This window comes from Ctenocephalides felis, unplaced genomic scaffold, assembly GCF_003426905.1.
Source record: "Ctenocephalides felis isolate EL2017-DRISC unplaced genomic scaffold, ASM342690v1 CF-g0.4_SCAFFOLD_01886, whole genome shotgun sequence".
Taxonomy (NCBI): Eukaryota; Metazoa; Arthropoda; class Insecta; order Siphonaptera; family Pulicidae; genus Ctenocephalides; species Ctenocephalides felis.
Genome location: NW_020538040.1, coordinates 181897494 through 181914855, shown reverse-complemented (window position 1 = coordinate 181914855; position 17362 = coordinate 181897494). Strand labels below are relative to the sequence as shown.

The window sequence follows — 17362 nt, the reverse complement described above, 5'->3', positions numbered from 1 at the left end:
TACGTGGATATATTTTTGAGTATAAGTTTGAATATAACCTTACATGTAGTTGGAATAAAAAAAAGACCAACTAAACTTATATGGTACACTGACGAAGGTGTAAACAATAAGAATATAGTGAACAAAAAAGTGAATTGAGTTAGAAAAGCAATTTTAGAAGAAATAAATTAAATAGATAATTATTCCAACTCTGATGATAAATGAAACAGATCAAGTTTGAATACAGTGTGATTTTATATATACAATGTGATAAAAAACGTACCCAATTAAGTTTGCATTCCTCATCGAAATAATTTTGTAAAATCCTATTAAAATTAAAAATAAGCAATTGGAACTATTTGCCCCCTGTCCCTTTTTACTCCGCCTATAGGGTAAAAAAGCACAGATGACAAATTTTAGAAAAACAGTAAAAAACATATCTCTGTAATTAGGAATTAACTGAAAATTTTACTGAATATAGTTCGATAGTTGTTTGTTTGTTCGCTACTTGCTATGTGTTGTGATGTAGATAACTTGGTTTAGACAATAGAATTACTGAAAGTCAAATTGGAACATTGTGCCCATCCCTATACCCTTTATAAAAATGATAGAATTATTAATTTGCTCATCATTTCAAAATTACTTGCTTGTTTTTTATTTAAGTAACATACATTAAAATTATATACGTATACCTATTTTATATGTTTTTAAATATCACTTCCATGATTCAGCGATTCAATATTAGAAATTACAACTGTGTACAAAAACTGGATCAAATTATTTATATCATTTATATTATTCGTTTAAATCATTTATAAGTTACCATATAAATTTCATATAATATATTTGGAGAAATTCTCACAATCAGTGAATCCCAATGCATTCAATTACCACGAAAATATGGTGGTTATCTTAAATGTAAATGTGAAGTTATCATTCTAAATAACTGTTTATTTATTTTGTTACATTATTTACGTAGATGAAATCGATAATGAAATCAGTATATTATAAATTATTATATGATGTTATCTCTTTTATTTCAAAATTGCACAATTCATCCAGTTCGTATATTGAATTACTGCAAGTTAGTATTCGAAAAGTAAATACGAATACTATACTTGGCATCAATCATTAAGTAATAAGATTTTAAATAATAAATACATATTTATTTTGCGTAGAGTAGCATTACGATATCTAATTATCTCAACATAAAAAATAACGAACCTAACGAATTTAACAAAAACTTATCAAACAGTTTAAATCGAATTTTCAAATCAAATAGAAACTTTAAATAATATTCAAAGCCTTGGGTCCTCTGCATATAATTACAAGATTGTTGTTGTTTTTATTTCAAGAATAATACGCACACAGAAATTAATTTAATTAACGTAATTTGAATAAATAAATAAAAAAGGTAAAAGTTATTTGGAAATGGTAAGCAAATCATAATTATATCGTTTTTTTTCAATTTATATTGTTCACCTTGATCGATAGTCTTCGATCGCCTTCAATAGTAAATTAACATTTGTGAATCGAATATATAGAATAACGATTGTGAATAAACACAATAATTAACACTAATTAATAGTATATGTGTGTGAAAGCAAATTTATTTTTCTTATGATGATTGAAATTAGTTAGAAGAGTTTGTTACCAGAGTTTATGTTCATATTTGACTAACGTACTAAATAGATTTTAGTTACAAAATTAGTCCTGTTTCATTTATATAGCTACAAATCCCTACAGACAATTGCATATGACTTAGTTAGTTAATAAGTAAATATTAATATGTTAAGTTAGTAAGTGATTCAAAAGAATTTCTTCGGCGATCTCTGGTTCGGTAAAGCTAATATTAAAATGAAACTTTTTCAACTTCACAATATACATATGTATGTAATATTTTTAAAACCCAATCGTCGAATTAAAAAAAAGATTAAATAACAAAATTATTTATTCCATTAAACGTTCCGACACTTGATGTGTGTCATCATTCAGTAATCTAAAAAACTTATTACATAAATACTAAGTTGGTAATAAATATAAATATATAAAAAGGAGAAAATTGTACATACCAAACGAGGAAAAACAACAGAAAAAATTAATGATGATGTAAAATTGATTGAACACTAAATTTGTGTAAAATAATAATATACTATTATATTAACAACGAGAAATTGAAGGAGCACATATTGCCCTCCTATATTGTTTTGGAGCATTATGGACACTGATCAAGGTTAATATATATATATATATATATATATATATATATATATATGTATATATATATTTAATCTTTTATAATTTTATCTTTTATAATATTTAATCTTTTATAATTTATCTTTTTTTAATTCGACGGTTGGGCTGCAAAAATATTACAAATATGTATCAACGTCGACAAAACTATCATCATATATATATATATATATATATATATATATATATATATATAATATTCATGTTAATTTGTTGAAGCAGTTCTCAAAAAGAAAAAAGCTATTGTAATCCGGGGAGTGTGAGTTCATAGAAATGAATGGGCAAAAATTTTGTACAGAGAACTCAATGGAGTTCGGCGAACGGCATGCGAACGACGAGTGCAAATTTTCCATCCAATCAGTCGCAGAAACAACTAAAGTTTATAGAATATTTTTCAATTAGTAAAATACCGAGTCGCAGATTTAATTTTTACAGCTGCCAGTAAACGCAAAAAGGTCGTGGTTTCGCGGCAAGAACGTGGTCTAGTAACCACAGGTTCGAGGTTCGATACCCATATCGACCATCTTGATATCAACAAGGAGTAGTAATAGAACAGATTTTCGCATGAGCGAGTTAAAATATGATAGCAAGTGAAAACAGCTTTTCAAGGGCATTGTTGAATCATATATCCAATTAGTAATAGACAAAAAATTATATAAGAAATCTCATCAGATAGAAAATGGTCAACCTCGTGGTTGCAATCTAATAAACAATAGGTTTAAGGAATCACATTACAACAGCCCATAGTATATACAAAATTCTGATTGCTAAAAAAGTTTATTGAAAAATAGTACTAAATAACAAAGCTTCGATAAAACAGGTCCAAGTGTTAGTGAGACTGATCTCTTTCTTTCAACAATTTTTTTAAAAGCGATAAAACCGTTTGCAACTTTTAAGTTATAAATATCTATATTCATATATATTATTTCAGATCGCAGTCATAAAATATAAATTGCCTTTTTTATAGATTTGTTATTTTAACCTACAGAATTCGAATCGAGGATAGAATTTAAAATATACCATCCACTGGTGCCACTGCTCAAGATTCGAAACGTTAATGTAAACATTAAATTGACAAAAGAAAATCAATAGCATCTCAAATGAGATTAAACTCTAAAAAACAACATTATTATATTTTCAAATATTTGCTTCCAGACACAAAGAATGACTGGCACGTCAGTCTTTCCTAAACAATTAGTCCAAAATCTTTTGCTTTTATCATTCCGAAAAGGATTTTAAAAATACGTTCACCAGAATTCAGTTTGGTATAGAAATTAAATTTCATATCATTTATGGAATAAAACGATAAAAAAATATAAACATTGACAAAAGTAGACATTTTTACACATTTTTGTGAGCGTTAGTTTTTTTTGACTGTTCGCGATGGACTTCAAAGTTTGATGTCAAATAGCATGAAGTTGATTTTTGATAAAAGTGAGTCACATTGGAAAATAATCAAAGTCAGATGAAAGTTTATATTTCTAGAGGATACCGAAATTTTAGCATGTGAATAAATAAAATAATCTAAATATCAAGATGTAAAAGCAACAATCATTTAGAGTAATCATTTTTACCTTCATATAATTATTTTATTCATAAGCGAATAACTTTTATATGAATTTTATCTAATTTATGATTATATTGTATTTCTGTGAGCATATATCTTTAAAAAAATCAATAAAAATCAATCGCCAAGGCAAAACATTTCTGAACCCAAACAAATCAGCATATAATAATTTATGCATAACAATCAAAAATTAATTGCATTTCGACAGGAAGGAGATGAAATGACCTCATGAAAGAAATTCAAAATAATGAATTGAATTCTATTTTGAAAATGATTTGACATCTGCACATAAAGTGTTGAATTTAAAGCCGGCAAAAGTATTTTTATAGCAAATATTCATTCGTAAACGCGTTGGTAGCTTTCCGGGAGCGAGCGTCATTTCGCGTCACAAATTATATCATCATCGGTCCAGAGTCTAGACTGTTTTCATTCCTGTCACTGAACATATATATTTGCTATGAATTGATTATTTTTGAAATATGACTGGCCACCCACTGAACAAACGCATTTGGATATACAGAGATACATCTAGAACTGGATTTATAGCCTCAGGTGTTTTTGTAAACAACTATATTGAACAGCAATCACAACTTAAGAATCCTATGAGCTGTTGTGATGATACTTCTTAACTGCATTGATTTTTTGCAAAAGGGATATAGTTTTAAAAGAATTTTTCTAGTAATGATGATCTATTTTAACTAATACAGCATTTTCATGAAGGGGCATTTTCAATCGGAAACATTTTTAGCTATAATTGATAAATAAAAATATGATTTCAAGTAAAAATAGCCTCACAGATATATATATATATATATATATATATATATATATATATATATATATATATGTCACACATCACTATTAGAAATATGCCTAATAATGAACTGGCCACAGAAAGCGGACAACCACTCAGTTTCTTCTAATAATTCTAGGTTATTAGAAATTACATCACAACAGCTCATAAAGTAATTCAAAGCTCATAACAATAATTCATAATAAAATAAAAAATATATATCATTCATAAAATAAAATATATGTCAATGGCGCATTACATCTTCAATTCACTTGCTGATGGTTAATTATAATAATTAATAGATTTAATGTTTTCATTTTAGATTGTGGTTTATTTTAGATGATTAAGTGTTATCTGCTCCAAGCATAAATATTTGATTTTTCATTTTAAAGGCATCATTCAGGTAGTATTGTGTATAGGTAGAATAAAATCCATTGTCAGTTGTCCTACATAAAGGCCATACTATTGCACAGAGACAGCAGATACTCTCGTGGAAAAATCGTCGATGGCATTGCACCTTTAATAGTTGATAGCTGACGATGCAAATAATAATAAAAATTGCAACAGTTGTTTCTTCATCGTTCGGAGAAATTCGTTATTTATACACACACACACACATATCTATATATATATATATATATATATATATATATATATATATATATATATGTGCAGTGGCGGCGCTAGACCATTCGTAGGCGTCGGCGAAATTCGTTTGCGAGGCCCCCTTTTATTTCCAATTAAAGTTGACTAGTGATGCATGGCATCGTGCCTTAAAAAAAATTGCTGAAACTTTCCGTTCCGTAATTTAAATTGTTTAAAAGTTTTAAAAAAAATTTAAAACTGAAAATAAAATTTATTTGAAATATTTTAATACTTTTTTTCAAAGCAATCACGAACGCATAGTAATGTAAACAAAATTTGTACTTATTAATAAAAATCTGTATAAAATAATCGATAATTTGATGTGCATATGTCTAATGATCATTTTTGTCCACTAAGGCTTGCTTTTACTTTTTTTTTATTAAATCTACAAAACCGCTAGATCTGCCTTTCTAAAAATTTAACCAGGTCTTCATTTTGTTAATACAAATAAAATGTTCTGTGAATCATTCAAATCGGACGCTCCATTTTCTTCAAGACTGAAATACCATTTTGGCACTTTTTGCTCCATATCTTCGAAACAGCTTGCCCTGCCTTTGCTAAAAACGTCTTCCCACCAATACAAATCAATTGTTTTCTGAACTTTTCAAATTGGTTGATCCGTTTTCACGAATTCGCCGACGAAAATTTGTATCCGCGCATATATACAAACATATACACATACATCCATTTTTATTACGGTATGCCAAATTGTTTAGAAACCTTCGTAACAAAAGTATGAAAATTATCATTCTCGATTTTTTGCGATTACTATAACTCACCCTACGAGAAGTTGAAAATTACACAAGTTCTTCAGATATTAGAAAAACACTGAAATTAAATAATTATTCCGAAAAAGTTTTTTTTTTACCAAATTATTCGATATTTCGATATTATTAGCTAATTTTATGAATTCTCGACCGTTCAAGTCATTCGGAATGAAAATGATTGGAAACCACCGACCTAGTCAGTAATTAATTAGACAAAATTTTGCAATCTACAAATGATTAATTAAAAAAATCTGCAATCATAATGACTTGAGTGCACGAATCCGCACGTAGAACATACACATTACCTGAAAGCTCGGCCCATTATTCCTCAATTTAATAAATTTTTATAATCAATCACTTCTCGTAGTTCCATAAAATTTATGTTAGTTTACACTACAATTGATATCTCTATACGAAATTTTTCTTTAAAAAAAGATTTTTACAAATCCCTTAACCCTTATGAAAGAAAAAACGGCGCGGCCGTTCTTCTCTACGAAATTCTAATCGGCACGATTTCCAACTGAAAACTTTCGAACAGTTTTTGAATTTTCAAAAATTGGTTTAGGAATGTCGAAATGTCGGATTTTTTAAGAATCTTCAATTCTTTGTCAACGATATCAGAGCGGACCAACCGATTTAAATGAATAAAAAAACATTGAATTTGTCGTTCGGCAAAGGCAGGTCCAGCGGTGTCGGAGATGCAAAAAAAGTGTAAAAGGTTATCAATGCAGGTTTTGAAGGAACTGATCATCCAAATAAAATGATTCAAAAAATATATTTTATATAGCTTGTGCTGACGGTGTGAAACAATGATTAGTTTCAAATAAACTAATCATCACAGTTATTTATACTATTTACTTCAAAATTTAAAACGATTGTTATATCTCATTGATCAATTTTTACTGATCATTGTTTATGTTTATTTATTGAATATTTAATTACTATTTGAATACATTATGATACCTACTCATAAGAATTCCCAAAAGGAATAATGATCTACATTATCTTCACATAAGGAACAACCAAATAAATATGAACAATCAGAGAATTAGCCTTCTCGCGCGAAGTTGTTTAGATTTAATAATCTATAGTGTTGACAAACGATATTAGATAGTATCCATTAGAAATAAGAGAGTAAAATTATAGTGCCCGTAAACCACTAATTATTTTCTTTACTTGCACATCAATATGAAAAAAAAACTAAATAAAAATGAAAAACTAATTTTCAGATAATGAAACATTTTCCAGGGCCTCTTGCGAGGCCCCCTGAAGCGCGAGGCCGTCGGCGGTCGCCGACACCGCCGACGCCTAGCGCCGCTACTGTATGTGTGTGTGTGTATATATATAAACCATTGTATATTTACCGTCGATGATTAAAACGTTTATTTCAAGTGCTCTATGACTCGACTGCGCTATTTTATGAAATAATTTTCATCGGAAATCGTAAATAGATTGCATGCTCATACATCATACATATATAATGTATATAAAGCGCCGATTCGTGCTAAAATTGTTATAACTGAAATACAAACTGCTGCATTTTGACTATTGGCAAGCACGTGTGCAACGATTTGTTTGTGTCCTCGAATGATTTCGATCTATCTAGGATATATATATATATATATATATATATATATATAAATATTACACAAAATAAACTACTCAATTAATTGATGAATATCACAATTGAAATTAATGACTGCCTGATGAGTTCATAATGGCTGCCTCGTAAGTCGACTTGCTTTCGCGAAAATTGGTTAATTTTCGTGATTTTTTAGCGATTGCTATAACTTACCCTACAGGAAGTTAAAAATATAAAAACAATACAAATCATTCCATTATGATGATAATGAAATGATTTGAACTTTAATTAATATCAATAACTGGAAATTATTGAAATGACTAACGAGGCGAATATTGGGTGCTGTAAAAATAAAAGCAATATCAATACAAAAGTGAATGATTATTATCATGATGAATATAGTATTAACAAATAAAATGATTAAAGTTGAAATAATAAAAATCTATGTGTAAGGAGCATTTTTTAAGACAAGTATAGGACAATTTTTTCACAATACGTATAAATAATCGATTTAACCAATAAGAAGTGAGAGATGCAGCAACTTTTAAAATTGCAAACACATAATTGAATTAGCCCTTTGATGACCATTTGTAATTAAGCCATTTTTAATATTAAGTTCAAATATTATACAATATTTCAACAAATAATCACTCCTCCTTCGGAAAGTAAAAAATTAGATTTACGGTTATTATGAATAATGACGGTACTGTAAGATGTAATAAAGTATATACCAATAATATAGCGATACGAATTTCGATAATCGTCCTTTAACAGTTTATCATTTTCTTTTTTCATTTATTTTTCAGTTGACTTCATCCCGTTTCCCGGTAGTGCTGAAGCTGGGCCATGCCCACGGCGGAATGGCCAAAATCCGCGTGGACAACCTGAGCGATTTCAGCGACGTCGCCGGCGTGGTCGCCCTGGCGAACACATACTGCACCGTCGAGCCCTACATCGATGCCAAATTCGATGTACACATTCAGAAAATCGGAAACAACTATAAGGCATTTATGTAAGTCAATAGTACGCTCTTCATTCATTAAACGTAGGTAATGACAAGGTACCCTATTCATAACATCAGTCAACATCCAACTAAATTTCAGGAAATTTTAGAATGAGAGGCTTTCCATTGCCATTTTGTTACATTTATTTTAGTTTTAATTATAATTTATCTAAAAATTGAGAGAATTCACTTTTTATTTTTGAAACATTAAAATGAAAAATGTTTTGAAGTTAACACCCTTGTTGCGTTAAAAAGTTTGAAACAAACACTATTAATTAAAAAACTTCAAAGGCAAAAAATTATATCTTTCAATATTCCAATAAATTATAATTAAAAAGTCTATTTTATAATTTTTTAAATAAAACAGTTCCCGAAGAAGGGGATACACTTCATATTCCAGCAACGTAGAACTAATTTATTAATGAAAATCTAAATGAATATTTTTTTAACAAAAAAAATTAGGCTTTCAGTACAGAAAAAATAATGACTAATATATACTAATATAACAATAATAAATTGAATATATTAATATATACATACATATATAAATGTATATAATTTTTTGGGGGTAAATAATTTTACTTAAAGTTATCTTTTGAATTACGACAAGAGTGGGTTTGAAAAAATATATCTCGCCAAATGAGAATGTAAAAAGTTGAAAATTAGCATAGCGTTTTTTTAGAGAAGCATTGATTTTGTTTGGCACGAATTTATATATTCAAAGATGAGATTAGTCATATTGACAACAAAATATATCAGAAAAATGATCCAGTTAATATTTCAAGACCATTTTGCTATAACTTCAAGGTTAAATAAATATATAAGTCAGTTTCAGAAATATAAATTATTTCAACTTATAAATACTCATAACTCTACGTACGTCTAAGATTTTCATTGCAGTTTTGACATCATGCCAATTTATAACTCACTTTGCCATAAATTATAGATTTCTCAAAAACAACAATTACAAAAAATAATTGAACACACTTCTGATTTTTCACTTACACAAAGATAATAAAATTGAAAGAAGACTATTTGCGAAATCAATATTTATATACGAGTAAATCGTTTCACAAAAAATAAATGACATTATAAAAAAGGACGTTCGTAGCATACACACATAAATTGTTTCAAAGGTATGTATAAAACATCAGATATTTTTAAGATGCAAAGAAACCTAATATTTTTTTTATTTCTTTTATAATTTATTCTCACACTTTTTATACAGTAGTTTTCATACAATCATTTAAATATTCGTTTTGGGAATGATAAAAAAGCTATGTAAAGCCCATTCTAACCAATTTTGTCACGTTTTGGGGTGAGTTTATTACATTTATAAAAGGACACCTCATTGATGAAATCACAAACCGAACAATCATAAAACGTGATATATATATATATATATATATATAATAGAAAATATTTAAAAAAAACTACACGGCACGAATTATTCACATAAATAAATAAATCACAATAATAAATGATTGTAAATCGTCGAACTGCAAAAGTTTAATATAATGATTTTTTTTAAATATTACAATATTTAGTTCATATATAAATAAGAAAAAGTTCAATTCATACATGACTAACTAATGAAGGCAAAATTGTTTTACAAATATGAAATAAATCTTGTCTCCTATGAACTTTAATTAGCGAATCCCGTTGAAAAAGTAGAGCTTGTCCTATTTATAGAAGATGCTGATCTTGTCATGTCATGTGCAAGAATGTTTTAATGGTTACACGAAGGTGCATGTAACTGCAATTTGGTAGTAAAAAGTAAACATTAAATAAATAAAGAGAAAGTAGAATGCACATTAAGCTATTAAACATTTTATGTTCTACATAACATAAAACTACATACATAGTTTAGTTTTCATGCTTTCTAAAACTTTACTTTTTTGGTATATAGGTAACAAAAGCAGAAATAAAAATTATGATATATAAGAGATGCAATCGATTTTGTTTTCCGAACTCACGATTGCGTTGAACAACCATAAACGTGGGGCGTTTTCTAGCGTGAAAGCTTATAAAACAAGATAAAGATAAACATATACTTGTTATAACATAATATGAACTTATATGCATGTTATAAAGTAAAAAATGACAAATATACGTTGTGAAAATATTTCTGCGCCATAAGACTATAGTTTCTATGGAATAGCTAAGGAATCGCCTCGGGCGAAAATCTAAAGCGAAAGAAAATTACACGATCAACATCAAGAATAATTGAAATAATTTTATCATAATATATTAAACCTAAATATGTAATACAACGAAGAATAGTGGATGAGTTCTCTTAAGTCTTTTTCGAATGTCAACATCCAAAATGTATTGGGCTAATTTAATTGGATTAGGCGTGAATCTTCCTTTCTGTTCAGTTGATAAAAATATTAATTTTCAAAATAAATTCAATATTAACTTGATTGATGCCGATGATTGATTAATAATGTTATTATTTTGACTTATTCTTAAAAGTAATGTTAATATATTTTTACAGGCGCAAATCAATTTCTGGAAACTGGAAAACCAACCAGGGCTCCGCCATGCTCGAGCAATTAGGCATGACGGAACGTTATAAACACTGGATAGATGAGGTAAGACTATATTTAAAAAAAAAAACAAAACATTTATATAATGGTGGCGTCAAAAGCCCCTTGGGCGCGAATCTAAGAGCTGACGGGACGGACGGGAGAAACAGTCGGTTCCGCTATTTCCGGGAGACGGGACAAAACGGACGGACGCTTCCGGGTGATGAAAGAGAAGGACGGTCTCTGGTTGACGCCACTGGCAAAACGTATCAGAATCATGATCACTTACGTTTTGGGACGACGGGACGAACGGTTCTGAGGGACAGTTAGGAACCCTTCGTTCCATCCGTTTCGAAAATTAATAATCTCGCTGCCCAAAAATACAAAACAAAAAATTATTTTAACTTTTTCGTGCAGTAACAAATAATTATTCAAAATTGTTTGTTATAACTAACATAGTCTAATCTGCTGTAAATTTTATTTCTAGTTTAGTCTACTATAGGTTTTTTTTAATATCGTTTATTGTTAAGACAAAAAGTAAATTTAAAAACAAAGACCACTTTCGCATACTTTCAATGATATTTCGCCTAAATGGTAAGTTAGGATATTGATAATTAGTATATCGCAAAGACCTATACAAGGCAGGGATGGTTATAATTGGAAAGTTACTATTTTTCTTTGAAAAAAGGCTAAATTCGGAATAGAAGAACATGTTTACATACACAAATTATATTATATTATATATTCCAGGTGTCCGATCTCTTCGGAGGTTTAGAAATCTGTGCCCTCGAGTTGGTCGCCGGTAAAGACGGTCGCGAGCACATAATAGAAGTGAACGACTGCGCGCTCAGTCTGATGGGAGACAGCCAGGAGGAGGACAGGCGGTTGATCGCTGAATTGGTTGCCACGCGGATGCAGGTAATGGCATAGGGAACGCACGAGATAAAGAACACGGGTTCAGAAGTTTAGATGTTCAGATAGACTTTGCTCATAGACCATTTTATTACTAATAAATCACTAATCATAGACCATTTATTGTTCATAACTACAAACGAACCCCCAGAAAATAATGCTGTAATAGTCCTCTTATTACAAATTTTACATCAAAATTATAGTAAACAAAAAAAGAAATATGTTCGAATAAGAAACTCATCGCTAATAAACCATTTAAATTAATGTTCTATTTTTGTTAAATATTACTATTACAGAAAATAAAAATAACAAAGAACTTCATATTTAACAGTTCTATAAACAAAGTGGCAATGAAGGTTAACGAACAATGCTCACGCTTAAACTGGAGATATTAAATTTTTCGCAAAAAATACTTCATGAATAGTATTAAGAAGATTAATAAATAGAACTTGTTAATACTATTTACAAATTTAGATTGGCTTTGAAAAATTTTTAAAAAATTACCGAATGTGTCACGTTTTACGATTTTTTTTTTCACAAAAACGACTGAAACTTAATGAACACTGTAAATTAAAATACTAATCTGAAACTTTCAGAACATTTGCCGACCGCCTTTACCCAAAACCGGTGCCGGCGTCCCGTTAGGCACGCGATCAAGCGTATCTAGCCGAGGCGGATCACCGACCGAAGACCACTTGCCGCCCGTGCCGGATCGCCCGGACCGCCAGTCGATTAGCTCGGAGCCCCCGAGCGAACCGCCGCCGCCGCACCCGTTGCTGGGGACACTAGGACGGCGAGATTCCCAAGGTAATAATAATAGAAACAGTATGACGAACATATTAAGGGGATACGTTCATAAAAAAATGATATTTTGAACATTAGAAATATTAAAAAATTGTCACAAATAAATTATTTAGAGTATCTCATTTCCCAGATATCTTACATATGTTTATATATGTGTCGTTAGTTGATAATATATTATATAATATAGTATATACACACTTTCTTTTGATAAAGAAAAAGCTTCGAATATGAATCAAATTATAGAGTAAACGGCAAAACCTATTCTGACTGCTGTGAAAATAAATAGAATATCAGTACAGCATTTTTTGATCAATTAAATATTTTTACCTCACACTTGAAACCAGAAATTGAAGTAATTAAAGTAATTAAATCTGTGTGTTTTATTGCAAATATTTTCCTTTTCGAAATTACTGCCTAATAGTAAAAATTCATATATCATCGCTGAGACGACCAAAACACAATAATTTGGATGTTGCTTTTTGCAATTTGAAAATAAAATGTCAGCTACTGATGACTAATGAGACAAAATTCATTCTAAATCTTTATTTCTTTGACAATTATATACGAGGTCAACCGAGTGGTAAAAATCCAATCTTAATATTCTTAATATATGGGCAATAAAGTAAGAAGCAAATATTTGTATACGGACTATCTAGAACATTTCTAAATGAGCAGTTGTAAATATTAATAATATTTCGCCTGATCATACAATAATCGCTTTACTTCATAATTTACAATTAGATAATTTATAAAAATTTCAAATACCGAATTCAACAATATTTTAAATCAAAAATTGAAAAAATTATATTTTATCAAATAATGCAAGTTTAGTTAGTCTCTTTAGTCATTAAACGCACTGTCCGAAAATAATAAATGAACAAGTATTGTTTATATCTTGAATGATGAATTATGAGTACAATTTTACAAGACAATCTAAACCCTTTGGGTATGGGCGCATTGCCATACAGAATCGGCCCCACCCTGGTATTTAAATAATTTATACGCCATTTTATAGGTTTAAATGATAAAAACAAATATACCAATTTTCAACTTTGTACCTCATCTTATGGCCGAGATACCAGCAATTCGCCATTGTGCACAGTTCAATATGCCAAAAGTTGAATTAAGAGAAATTGATAAATATCAATAACGCGTTCCAGTGAACTCGAAACATGATATCAAGGACGCACTTATATTTTATTTCAAAGTGTTTTTGCACAAATATTTATTGAAGTTTCACGTAATCGTAATCGGAATTCCATATGATACATATTCGCGGAATTTTAAAAATAAATACTTCTGATATATATATATATATATATATATATGTGTGTGTGTGTGTGTGTTTATATATATATATACTGTTCGCAATAAAATCTCGCAAATGCACAATATAAGAGAATTATTTTCCATATAATTAGAACTACGTCGATATTTTGATATGGCATAGTGAATATTAAACTTTGATCTATAATGTTGTAAAAATAATTTTTAATCAAGCTTTTTTAACTCTATATTTTAGCATCAGAATATATATGATTTAGAATTTGGATCATCGGACTCCTATGAACAAAATTGAAAATATAATAAACATTTTAAATCAAATACCGACCACTATATTGTGGATACAGGAATTTCAACAATTCAATATTGTGCTTGTATCGAAGGCTTTGAAATAAACTATCAAAAATTTAATGTAGTAAACTAGGAAAAATTCAATGGAATTCCTTGAAGATATTTCTCTATATAATACTGGTAGTTTTCATATTGAAACTACTTTTCGCGGGTTTACAATATTTTAGGCCTTTATTTAAACCTTGAATTAAACATCATACAAAATTTCATTAAAGTCCTCAAAGAAATCAATAATCAATTACGAAGAAACGCCGATCATTACCAAAACGTAATCCCAAAAGGGTTCCAAATGGTATCTTTCGAAAATGTTTGCATTTTCAAAATTCATTCAGCATTTTTGGCAAAAACATGTGCAAAAAATTCTGCACATATTCACTACTCATAAAGAAACAACTCGGCCGATCATCTCGCAAAACTAATCAACGTGGGTATCGAGTTTCATCGAAGTCCTTTTAAACATTTGAAATCGGTGCAGCCGGTTTTGAGAACATCAACCAAAAGTCAAATTGTGGTTCACACACTAACTATCCAAATATGTGGATTTTATCCAATTTTGAAGTTATAGAACGACGATTTGGAATGACTAACGTCGATAAAGCATACAATTAGCAAATTGAATTTTCTGGCGATGACCAAAAGATTGCCAAAATTAGCAAGTATCAAAATAAAATTGAATTGAGAAGTAACGTTTCCTAATATTTTCCACTGACCTTGTGCATTGCGTTGTTTCAGCTTCGCAGTCGTCAACCGTGAGCTCGGCCTCGGGTGCGATTGGCAGCGGCGTCGGCGGCGGCGGCGGCCCCGGTCACGGCATCGGCATCGGCCCGCGCGCCCCGTCGCTCGGCCAGCGTCAGCCCTCGCAGCAAGCCTCCGCTCCTGAGGATTCAGAGGACACAATGAAAAACTTGCGGAAAACGTTCGCCGGCATTTTCGGCGACATGTAAACATCAAGCTGACGCGGTGACCTGGGGGATCATTTATAGCGCATAAAATCGCATTTAAAACGTTGTTTGTATTAGAACTTTCATTTGTTTTCATGTGGTTTCAAATTAGTTTATGGTTCATGATGTTAGGACCATGAGCACGCAACTATTTATTTTGGGATGTTTTTAAATTTCTGAATGGAGCAAAGTATGCGTTCATAGCATTTTGACTGAGAATTTAAAATACGTAGTTTATTATGTATATAAAATGTAACAACTGTGATTATAGAAATAGTTTTATTCAATCGTGCACGGAATGATGTCGCAGTCTTATTCTAATAAAACAATTTATTGAAAATAATCTGTACATTTGAATATAATTTGTAGTTTATAATAGCACAATTGCATGCATTTTAATAATACTGAAATTTACTTAAATTAATCACATTATACAATAACGCATAAATAGATAATTCTATCTTCAGTTTTTATGTTACCTTATCGATAGTAAAAATTACACATTGGTTTATGTTTAACGACAAACCATAAACAAACAACAACTTCTTGTAAATATACATGCAATCATCAATTCAATTGTTTTTGTTTATTATGTTCTAATACAATCAATGATCAAATGAAATGCACCTTCTGACATTGGCTTTACATGTGTGAAAAACATATTTTACTTAATGTTATAAATATTTAATGTGTTAACTTCTTTACTATGATAAAATTTGTATATGTAGAATTTTCAAATACGTATATGCATACACAACAAATTGTTGTCAACAATGTTAGAGTAGTATCTAAGTCGATATATACAAATATATATACAATTATACATATATATATATATATATATATATATACATATAAAAGAGTATGTGGTTATTAAAATAATCTTGTTTCATTGTTGCAGCAACTCGTGTAACTAAAACTAGTATCAAATATGCACTGTTAAGGGTAGAGCAGAATAACCAATGTATAAACCTCTAAGCATTTTCAAAAATAATAATCTTTTATAAGGTTCCTACTCTATAAAGTATAGAAAAATTAAAACAAGTTAAAATTCGCCAATATTATCTGAAACTATGGTTAAAACATTTTAGATAAACAAAAAAAAATTACATAATTGTATTAGTAAATTCATATGAATATCACAATTAGTTTGAAAATGAAGTTTAAATTCACGTTTATGTTTTTTTGTATCATACGAATAACTCACTTTTAGACAATTCGCGAAATAAAAACTGTTGGTTTCATAATAATAATGAATATATACCAATACTAAAAAATTCAAATTAGAATAATCGACATGTGTAAACGCAAATATAATAGAAAATTTTACTCAAGATTTGTGTGCTTGCAAAATGATTACATACTTCAAACTCGTTTTCACTGAAGAAATAATTGTGAATAAACTGCATCAAAAACTTCTTTATAATAATAGAAATTGATTAACTATTCTAATGTTGCGAAATTCGGTCCTGGCAACATTGAATCATTTAACAAATGTTGGCAAATGATAGTCGGATATCGAAAAATACTATTGCAAGAGTTGAAAATACCATTGAATAATTAAAACCACACTAGTATTTAATCTTGTTATTTGTAGGTTTATCTTATTCCACGCATGTTATAAAAATTGTTGAATTTAAAAACGACTCATGTATAATAATTCGCTTAAACATTCGAATATATAGATCAATACTACCTGGTTGATATAAGAAATACTGAAACTTAATTTAAGCCGTTGAAATGAGACATAAAAACCAGAATCGTGATGTATTCTTATACTTTATACTTTATATATATATTATATATATATATATATATATATATATATATAATATATATATATGCCTATTGTAATATAATCACATTTTCCAAAGTCATTATTGAAGTCCAGGCAATATAGATCTATATTCGAAAAACGAAACAAAACTGAATACAATTATATGGCGGTGGCCC

General features: G+C 29.4%; 1 protein-coding gene across 1 annotated transcript in view; it reads left to right on the top strand.

The window, feature by feature from the left end:
• LOC113376340 (synapsin-like) overlaps window positions 1–15412 on the top strand; it is a 42312-nt gene extending 26900 nt beyond the window's left edge. Inside the window, 5 exon segments of the mRNA XM_026616248.1 lie at window positions 8393–8598; window positions 11087–11183; window positions 11868–12035; window positions 12626–12836; window positions 15201–15412. Of these exon segments, the coding sequence (XP_026472033.1) occupies window positions 8393–8598; window positions 11087–11183; window positions 11868–12035; window positions 12626–12836; window positions 15201–15412 (894 nt within the window).
• The last annotated feature ends 1950 nt before the right edge of the window (window positions 15413–17362 follow it).